Source organism: Penaeus japonicus, unplaced genomic scaffold, assembly GCF_977035675.1.
Source record: "Penaeus japonicus unplaced genomic scaffold, GWHDUDI00000001_assembly GWHDUDI00000041, whole genome shotgun sequence".
In the NCBI taxonomy this organism is placed as follows: domain Eukaryota; kingdom Metazoa; phylum Arthropoda; class Malacostraca; order Decapoda; family Penaeidae; genus Penaeus; species Penaeus japonicus.
Window position 1 is genome coordinate 21739665 of NW_028234443.1, and position 10000 is coordinate 21749664.

The 10000-nt window shown below is 44.6% G+C and overlaps 1 protein-coding gene across 1 annotated transcript; it reads left to right on the forward strand.

The window, feature by feature from the left end:
• The first annotated feature begins 5048 nt into the window (after nucleotides 1–5048).
• On the forward strand, nucleotides 5049–6695 carry LOC147466816 (uncharacterized). Its single transcript, XM_086534356.1, has one exon. The coding sequence runs from the start codon at nucleotides 5049–5051 to the stop codon at nucleotides 6690–6692; it is 1644 nt and encodes a 547-aa protein (XP_086390482.1). The 3' UTR covers nucleotides 6693–6695.
• Nucleotides 6696–10000: the final 3305 nt, after the last annotated feature.

Below are 10000 nucleotides of genomic sequence, written 5' to 3' on the forward strand. Positions count from 1 at the left end.
GAGGTTCGTGACGCACTTGATGCGTTTAAGACCGCACCCCTAGTCCTTCGCAATTGGGATAGATTCAAAGCAGTTTTTAAAGCGTCTTTCAGGCCACTTGAACCTGGCCATCATTTGCAATTCGCTTCCCTGATTGCAATGAGGCCAGCTTCCTTGTCCGAAGAAGATGTTAGAATTTACTGTAACAAACTCCAAATTGCGATATGGAAATGGGTCGAGTCTATTCCATCAACTGAGCCCTGCCCCATAAAGACATGTTTCGAAGGTGACGACCACACTGCATGGATGACATATTTAACAAAAGGTATTCTCGCCTCCTCCCTACCTTCATCGGTAAGAGAAAAGGTATGGAGGCCCTGCGAATCGGTTAACATTCACTCTCTTCCCGGGGAATTCGCTAAATCGATTAAAGAAAAGGCCCCAAATGCTGCCGTCCATGCAAATGTCGCCGCGCTAAACACACATCATAAAAACGAACAAGTAAACACAGACAATCGTCAAAACATTACCTCCACACAACCATATACTCAACAACACACACAACAACATAACCACTACAACAGAAGCAACCAACAATACAACAAACAAACAAATCAACACTCTCAGCCGCGACCCTCTCAGCCCCCACCTAGACTACCACAACACCGACCTTTGCCAAATAATTTCCCTGGGTTCCACAAACCTAAGCCCGCTGTTACAAACTGGTTGCCAGACCCTTCCCAGTGTTTCAACTGCACCAGACATGGTCACAGTGCATCTGCTTGCCCATCGCCTCCCTCATGCCCATACCACCATCGATACACAAAACATAACTGGGCAGAATGTCGAACATTCCCTGAGCAGGTCCGAATTACGTACGACCTCCTCAAACGACGCCAGCAACAACGCCCCTCTTTTTTAGGGGTAACAAACGATCGGGTAGACGTAGGAAGTCTGCAAGACGAGCTCTGCACTACAAACAACTGGCATCCGGAATAAACCGTCCTGTTCAACATATGTCAACATCGTGCATCCCTAACGACGAAAGCCAACCTCCTCTTCTCCCTTCAGTACTTAATAATCGTCCAGCACATTTTTTCCTGGACAATGGCTCTTCTTGTAGTGTTGTATCTCTTGATACATTAAAGGAATATGGCCTCTCGTTAGATTTGCAACCGTCGCACACTACTCTTTGCGGCATTACGGGTAACACGACAAACTCTCTAGGAAAAAAAGTCATAAACATTGAAATCGGTGGTATAATCCTTCCCCATTCCTTTGTGGTGGTGAATAAAAATTTCACCCCGGGAAATTTGCTACTCGGCCATGATTTCTTATATAGGTCTGGCATTTCCCTCCACCCGCAAAGCAACACCATCGTTTTCAACGGCGTCACCTATTTCCTCCGACAGCCCTCTTGTTTATGGACACATTCCGACCCGTTTCACCCGTCAATGTTGGTATTTGAAAAAGAAAACGGAAAAGGCTCCCGCACACCCACCCGTACCTCCCCCTCCCCCTCCTCACCTCCCCCTTCCCCCTCCTCACATCCTCCTTCCCATTCCTCACATCCTCATTCCCCCTCCTCACTTCCCCCTCCCCCCTCCTCACATCCCCCTCCCCCCTCCTCACATCCTCCTTCCCCCTCCTCACCCAGTCCCCCTCCCGTCCCTCCCATTCCCCCTGTCGTATGCACAGTTGCTACTCCGCGCGACAAAGTAAAATGTTCTCGCAAAAACAGTAGACAATCCCTCAGCGCTCCGGTCGCAAAGACACCGGTAGCCGCGCGTAACGACGATGTTGACGACCCGCGATCTCACTCATGGACTTGCGATGATATCTTGCCACGGTTTACCCTAGTTACAACGACTACGATTCCTCCATTTAGTGATCTCCTCTGCGACGTTTCCACGTCGATGGCAGATGGTACAGCTCTTGTACTATGCGATTATGTTAGAGTAAAAGGCTGTGCAGTTGTTCCTTCTTTGTATAATATATCAAATGGTAAATGTCAGTTACACCTCATTAACGTGACCCCAGCTCCCTTAGAAATTAGAGGCGGTGTACCTGTTGTCAACTTTGAATTCACGAAGTTGCCTATTCGCGAATTCGACTTGCCTGTTTCCTATCCTGTCTGCACAGCATCTCAAAACCCTCCACATCTTGATAATTCCAAAATAGATAAAATTCTAGAACAACCATTAGACTTTCATAAAGGCTATGAATTGTTAAAAGAAATTTTTAAGGATTATCCGACAATACTGCCATCCCAAGACCGTCCCATTGGAAGCACTAATTTGATTGAACACTCCATTTCCCTTGAACCCAACGCTAAGCCAATATACATACCTTCGTATAAAATCCCACACTCTAAGCGGAAGGCTCTCGAAAATGAAGTGCAAGGAATGTTGGAAATGAACATAATTAAGCCAAGTAATTCTCCCTGGGCTAGTCCCATGATTCTTGTCCCTAAAAAGGACGGATCATTTAGGCCTGTGGTGGATTACCGTCGGCTCAATGCTGTTACCGTTCCCGAACCATTCCCAATCCCGAATCTCCGTCTGTTGTTACAAGATATCGGCTCTGGAAAGAAAGTTTTTTCCACTCTCGACCTTGCTAAAGGGTTTCTGCAAGTGTCCATGGCTAAAGACAGCCAGCCCCTTACAGCATTCTCCACCCACATGGGTCACTTTGAATTCCTTAGAACTCCCTTTGGATTATGCAATTCTCCTCTTACGTTCACTAGATTAATGTCAATAGTTTTAAGTAACATGATAAATGATCAAGTGTTAGTTTACTTAGATGATATTTTGATTTGTTCCCCCTCAATCTCTGAACATGAGAGGAAATTGCGACAAGTTTTCGAACGTTTGGCAGACGCAAATCTTACCATAAATCCGAGCAAATGCCAATTCTTCCGTTCAAAACTCGATTTCCTGGGCCATACCTTAACATCTGACGGTATTCTACCTAACGCAAGCAAAGTGCAAGCCGTGATTGACTTTCCTGAACCACTAAACCAAAAAGACCTTAAGTCCTTCCTCGGTCTCTCCGGTTTTTATAGACCATTCATTAAAGGATATGGAACAATAGCGGCACCGCTCAACAAATTACTCAAAAAGGATGTTCCCTTTGAGTGGAATCAAGACACAGATGACTCGTTTAGGTACCTGAAATCCTTGCTTGTCAATGCACCTGTCCTGGCTTTCCCTAACTTTGAGCTGCCTTTCGTTCTCACAACTGACGCCTCTAACGTTGGACTCGGAGCAACACTCCATCAGAAGGTAAATGGTAAACTTCGGCCTATTGCCTTCGCAAGCAGAAGCCTTAAGCCTGCCGAAAGGTCATATCACACTACTGACCGCGAACTTCTGGCCATTACCTGGGCACTCCGGCACTTCCGGGAGTTGGTACTCGGTTATAAAATTGATGTGCACACCGACCACTCCGCCCTTACGGCCGTCTTGCATGGAAAGGATCCACATGGAAGACGAGCCCGTGCCATAGAACTTTTGGCAGAGTATGACGTAACAATCGTCTACTTACCTGGCCGACAAAACGTCGTAGCGGACGCTCTTTCCCGCGCGCCGTTATCTCACTCAAATGATAAAGAATCTTTAGACTCATTCCCCCCTAGCTTTACTGAGCTTAAGAACGTCCCTCCACCCGCGCCGGTGTTAGCTAACACAGCTAACCAACCCTTACATCCTCCCTCCGAGGATGATATCCGCCGCGCGCAAAACGAGGACCCAGTTTACGGTGAGATAATACAGAAACTAGCAAGAAATGAACCCTTGGATCCGGTCGGCCGTCTTCCCGTCAGAGAGTTTTTTATTAACAACAACGGCCTTCTCTTTCGAAGAGCGACCCCCAAGAAGATTAAAGAACGTCAGGGTTTCACTAGAGACGTTGTAGTGATTCCGGAATCACTTGAGCCAAGAGTCCTCCAACTCGTGCATGATTCGCGAGAAGCAGCCCACTGTGGCGTGTACAAAGCCATTCAGATGGCCCGGGAAAGGTACTACTTCCCTCTTCTCATTTCCAAGGTTAAAAAACATGTCAAGTCATGTAAACGTTGCCCATATTACAAGGGTTCAACAAATCAACCTGCACCAGCTTTGCGTTACGACATTCCAAATTTTCCCTTTGAAAAAGTTTCATGCGACACACTGTCAGGGTTTATGACCTCCCGCAATGGAAATAAACACATCCTCGTGTTCATCGATAATTTTTCCCGATTTTGCGAGTTGGTCCCCATCCCTAACAAGTCTGCGAAAGTCGTTGCAAAAGCCTTTCATGACTTCGTTCAGAGATATACAGCACCAACGTATTTCTCATCAGACAACGGAACAGAATTCCAAAACGAGGTCATGAACAATCTCTGTAATTTAATGAATGTAACCCGTGTAAACATCTTACCTTACAGGCCACAAAGTAATGGAATCACAGAACGGCTAAACAGTTCCATCCTCTCCTTCATGAGGTCATTAGTAGACAGTACATCTGATAATTGGGACGAGACTATTCTCACAATTCAGTCTGCCATTAACAGTACCTTCCATTCATCATTAGGAGATACACCCCATTTTCTCTTGTATGGAATGGATAAGAGGTTACCATATGACCTTTTTCAAACTGCACGCAAACCTGAATACTCTGACAACTATGCGGAATATTTATTAAACAGGAATAGAATTGCTTTCCGCAAGGCTAAAGAATATCTTACGAAATCTAGAGACCAGATTCTCTCCTACCAACATAAAATTGCTCGTCACAAATCTATCGGTATTGGCACTCTAGTATTCCGCAAGATTCATGCTAATGATTCCATGCGTCCAAAGCTCGCTCCCCGCTTTGATGGTCCCTATAGGGTAACTGAAGTTAAGAACAATAAGGCTTACTGTAAATGTTTAAGTACTAACTCTGAAACTTGGTTCCATTTTGACGTGTTAAAGAGAGCCAGTGACTACTATTCTCCTGCGGTTGAGGCTAACTAATCACAAAACCACGGTATTACCGCATCCTTTAATTCACCTGTAACTTCACTAATTTCATATCCTCTATTTCAGATGCTCGTACTGATGCTACTGGCACTGGTGTCGCCCTTACTCGTTAATTCAGTAGGCCTACCCGAGAGGTTACGCGCCGTGCCCGGTGCATTAGTTGAGGATCTAGGCTTAGTGTTCCCTGTAACAGATCACATTGAAGCTAAAGTGTCTCTTCGACCCCTCTCTGACATTTCCAGCTTAGCCGCGCACCACCTTGATGAGATAATAAAACTACGAAATCAGATAGCTCATGACAATTTATCACATAAGCAATTCGCCCTCCCCGACTCTGCCCTCAACTCCACGGTGACAACATTGCAACGCTTTGTTGTTCACAAACATCGATCTCGCCGCGGGCTGATCAATGTCGTGGGTAAAATTGCTCATTCACTTTTCGGTGTAATAGACGAGGACACCTTTACGTCTCGATTTTCAGAATATAAATCTACCTTATCTAAAATAACTAAACGCTTCGACGCTTCCATTCATTCAGTTAACGTTATCTCCGATAATATTCATGATCTAAAGTTTGCTTTTAATAACATTTCTCATTCCTTCAATAAACTTTCAGCTACAATTAGTAGTGCAAATCATTTCACAGAGCTCGCTTTCAATGTTCTATCTTATCAAATAACAGTGAACAAAGTTACAGAGCACATCAACTCCTTCGTTTCTTCTTTAATTGCAGCAGGCAAAGGAGAACTTCTTCCTAACCTTCTCTCACCTCAGGACTTCCGTCCGGTTCTCCAGTTTGCAACCTCTAACAATCTTCATCCCCTTTTTACCCTCAATCAACGTATTCCTTTCTATTCATCACTTAAATCTTTCCTTACTGTATCTGGTTTGTCTGTTCTCATTCCCTTAAAACCCCAATCTTCCTTCAAAGCCTATCATATTCATCCCTTCCCACACATGACTAATGGTACATTCTTTACGCTACACCTACAACATTCACTCATTCTTAAAAAACTACACGGTCAAGCCATCACAGTTCCTTCAACAAACTTCCTAAAATCATGCACTCAGCCAGTCCCTCGCACCTTCGTCTGTCACTCCCGCCCATTACCACTGGACAATGACCTCCCATCTTGCCCACGCTCACTCCTCACCAATCATAACATCATTGGTCAGTGCGCATTTGGAAACATTCAGGAATCAACAAGACCCTTCGTCTTATCATTTGATGACGTGACACTTCTTTACTACTACCACCCCACTACTGCCACAGTCAAGTGTGACATCAATAAACCAGATATTGTACTAAAAGGAACATATATTCTTCCAACTTCATGCGAACTCACCACTATGTCGTTATTCATTCCGGCGACCCATTCTTATGCAACTCAAATACAAGTAAATAACGATAACATCACACCCATGTTGTTAGACCTACCTGTTTTTAATATTACCATCCCTAAACTCAGCATTAAACCTACATCTCTATTAAAGGAATTTACTTATAGAGACTCATTGCCTGATTTCCATAATACTTATTACTATCCAATTTTCGTAACAGGAGCAGGCATGGTAATAATGGCATTGCTGTTTCTGGCATGCTATGTTGTATCTTACCGTCACGTCGAAAAGAAAAAAAAGCGACCTTCAGTTCCAGAGTTCACCCCCCTTAATATTAAACAAGGTCCTTATTCTCAGGTTAATCATTGACTACTAATGAGATATGCCTTCTCTTAGTGTAAGTATTTTAATTCTTCCTCTCCATCCTATCTTTCTACTACTTACCTTACCTCTAATTCCCATACCAATCCTCTCCCCATCTTACCCTTAGCACCGCTAACCATACATACACTTGCTATGCACCGGGCAGCCGTGACTTCTTTGCAGGACCCATAATCTTCGACGATTCAACAAGACCGGCTGGCAATCCAGCCTCATCAACCCTAGTGTTTTGAAGCCGTCGCCCTGAGTGCCAGCGCCTTCACGACAGTGGGGGTTTCGTTGCATAACATGAATACACTTCTCGGGTGTTGAGTTGACGCGATTGTGGTGAGAGAGAGAATCAGTAACACACTATTCTCTCAAATTCTCTTTTATGTAACCTGACCATACTGGCCAATCAGTTGATATTGCATTTACTGCATGTCGGGACGCCATGCATAAGCGTGGTCGAGCGGTCTGAGGATTGCAAAGAGGGTTGCAACATATGGGTTCTCTTATAGCAACAGGCATAGACAAATCACGCTCAGTCGAACTTTAAGCGCAGTATAGAAACAACCGACAAACACCATTTTACAACTTCATCCCTTCCAGCTATTTCCCGAGGGACACCTTAACCGCGCCAAGACCTCACTGTCGCTCCAACACCTGCAGATCTGAGACCTTATCAGCCGCGGCCACTCCCAGGGGATTGAACAGATGTCGCGAGGACCCACGCCCAGCCGGCGTTTATGCAGGTGCACCCTGGATTAATTTCGAGAAGTTTCCCACGCCAACCAAGCGGTCCGAGTCCTCCTCGCAGCTGACCTTTGACCTGTTCCCCGAAGGAGAGGCAGAACACTCCGTGGCCTCACAGCAGCGCCATCCCCCCTGTGCTGCTCTAAGCGACGACCGCGTGATTTTAACTGTTGCTATTCTCTTCGCTACCATTTTAATAAATAGAGAAAACGCCCTTGACTTTTGCTGAAGTCCTTTGCGAGCAACCCTCACACAGAGAGAGAGAGAGAGTTAAAGAGAGAGAGAGAGAGAGAGAAAGAGAAAGAACGAGAGAGAGAGAGAGAGAGAAAGAGAAAGAACGAGAGAGAGAGAGAGAGAGAAAGAGAAAGAACGAGAGAGAGAGAGAGAGAGAAAGAGAAAGAACGAGAGAGAGAGAGAGAGAGAAAGAGAAAGAAAGAGAGAGAGAGAGAGAGAGAAAGAGAAAGAGAGAGAGAGAGAGAGAGAGAGAAAGAGAAAGAACGAGAGAGAGAGAGAGAGAGAAAGAGAAAGAACGAGAGAGAGAGAGAGAGAGAAAGAGAAAGAACGAGAGAGAGAGAGAGAGAGAGAGAGAAAGAACGAGAGAGAGAGAGAGAGAGAAAGAGAAAGAACGAGAGAGAGAGAGAGAGAGAAAGAGAAAGAACGAGAGAGAGAGAGAGAGAAAGAGAAAGAACGAGAGAGAGAGAGAGAGAAAGAGAAAGAACGAGAGAGAGAGAGAAAGAACGAGAAAGAACGAGAGAGAGAGAGAAAGAACGAGAGAGAGAGAGAAAGAACGAGAGAGAGAGAGAAAGAGAAAGAACGAGAGAGAGAGAGAGAGAGAAAGAGAAAGAACGAGAGAGAGAGAGAGAGAGAAAGAGAAAGAACGAGAGAGAGAGAGAGAGAGAAAGAGAAAGAACGAGAGAGAGAGAGAGAGAAAGAGAAAGAACGAGAGAGAGAGAGAGAGAGAGAGAGAAAGAACGAGAGATAAAGAGAGAGAGAGGGCAAGAGAGAGTTGTTAAAAAAGAGGAAATGAAGAGAGAGAGAGAGAGAGAGAGAGAGAGAGAGAGAGAGAGAGAGAGAGAGAGAGAGAGAAAGAGAAAGAACGAGAGAGAGAGAGAGAGAGAAAGAGAAAGAACGAGAGAGAGAGAGAGAGAGAGAGAGAGAGAGAGAGAGAGAGAGAGAGAGAGAGAGAGAGAGAGAGAGAGAGAGAGAGAGAGAGAGAGAGAGAGAGAGAGAGAGAGAGAGAGAGAGAGAAAGAGAAAGAACGAGAGAGAGAGAGAGAGAGAGAGAGAAAGAACGAGAGAGAGAGAGAGAGAGAAAGAGAAAGAACGAGAGAGAGAGAGAGAGAGAGAAAGAGAAAGAACGAGAGAGAGAGAGAGAGAGAGAAAGAGAAAGAACGAGAGAGAGAGAGAGAGAGAAAGAGAAAGAACGAGAGAGAGAGAGAAAGAAAGAACGAGAGAGAGAGAGAAAGAAAGAACGAGAGAGAGAGAGAAAGAAAGAACGAGAGAGAGAGAGAAAGAGAAAGAAAGAGAGAGAGAGAGAGAGAAAGAGAAAGAACGAGAGAGAGAGAGAGAGAGAAAGAGAAAGAAAGAGAGAGAGAGAGAAAGAGAAAGAACGAGAGAGAGAGAGAGAAAGAGAAAGAAAGAGAGAGAGAGAGAGAGAGAGAGAGAGAGAGAAAGAAAGAGAGAGAGAGAGAGAGAAAGAGAAAGAACGAGAGAGAGAAAGAGAGAGAGAGAGAGAGAAAGAGAGAGAGAGAGAGAGAAAGAGAAAGAACGAGAGAGAGAGAGAAAGAGAAAGAACGAGAGAGAGAGAGAGAGAGAAAGAGAAAGAACGAGAGAGAGAGAGAGAGAGAAAGAGAAAGAACGAGAGAGAGAGAGAGAAAGAGAAAGAACGAGAGAGAGAGAGAGAGAAAGAGAAAGAACGAGAGAGAGAGAGAGAGAAAGAGAAAGAACGAGAGAGAGAGAGAGAGAGAGAGAGAGAAAGAACGAGAGAGAGAGAGAGAGAGAGAAAGAGAAAGAACGAGAGATAAAGAGAGAGAGAGAGAGAGAAAGAGAAAGAACGAGAGATAAAGAGAGAGAGAGGGCAAGAGAGAGTTGTTAAATTCGATACAGCTTATGACAGGGTACTAAATGAGCATTGTAAGGATTGGCAGCAAAAAATTATGCGAGGGTGGTGCAGATGTAGGAGGACAGGGTAAGCAGAACACTATCGACCAGTTCACTGTTGCAACACCTATCGTGACCACCCCAAAGATATAAAGAAGAATGTGCACTTTGATGAATTTCTTTATTTGTGCTTTACAAGCCTTTACAATATGAGTATTGACTCAATACAAAAGAGCTGAATGTTCTCTTTAGACCCCCTGGCACAACAGGGCTACCTTCCATCAGCAAAGCATTAGATGTTATTAGTAATGATGTCATGACTAGAAGAGGAATCCACACTTTTATAATAGGTGCCTTTGATTTCCCCCTTTTGAAAGAATTTGAAATAGAGAATGATGCTCAAGATGATATCAAAAAACAATAATACCTTCAGACTCAAGAAAATTTCTACCTTTCCAAAAT

Coding starts and splice junctions, on each gene's coding strand:
- LOC147466816 (XM_086534356.1), top strand. CDS start 5,049: ATGCTCGTACTGATGCTACTGGCACTGGTGTCGCCCTTACTCGTTAAT.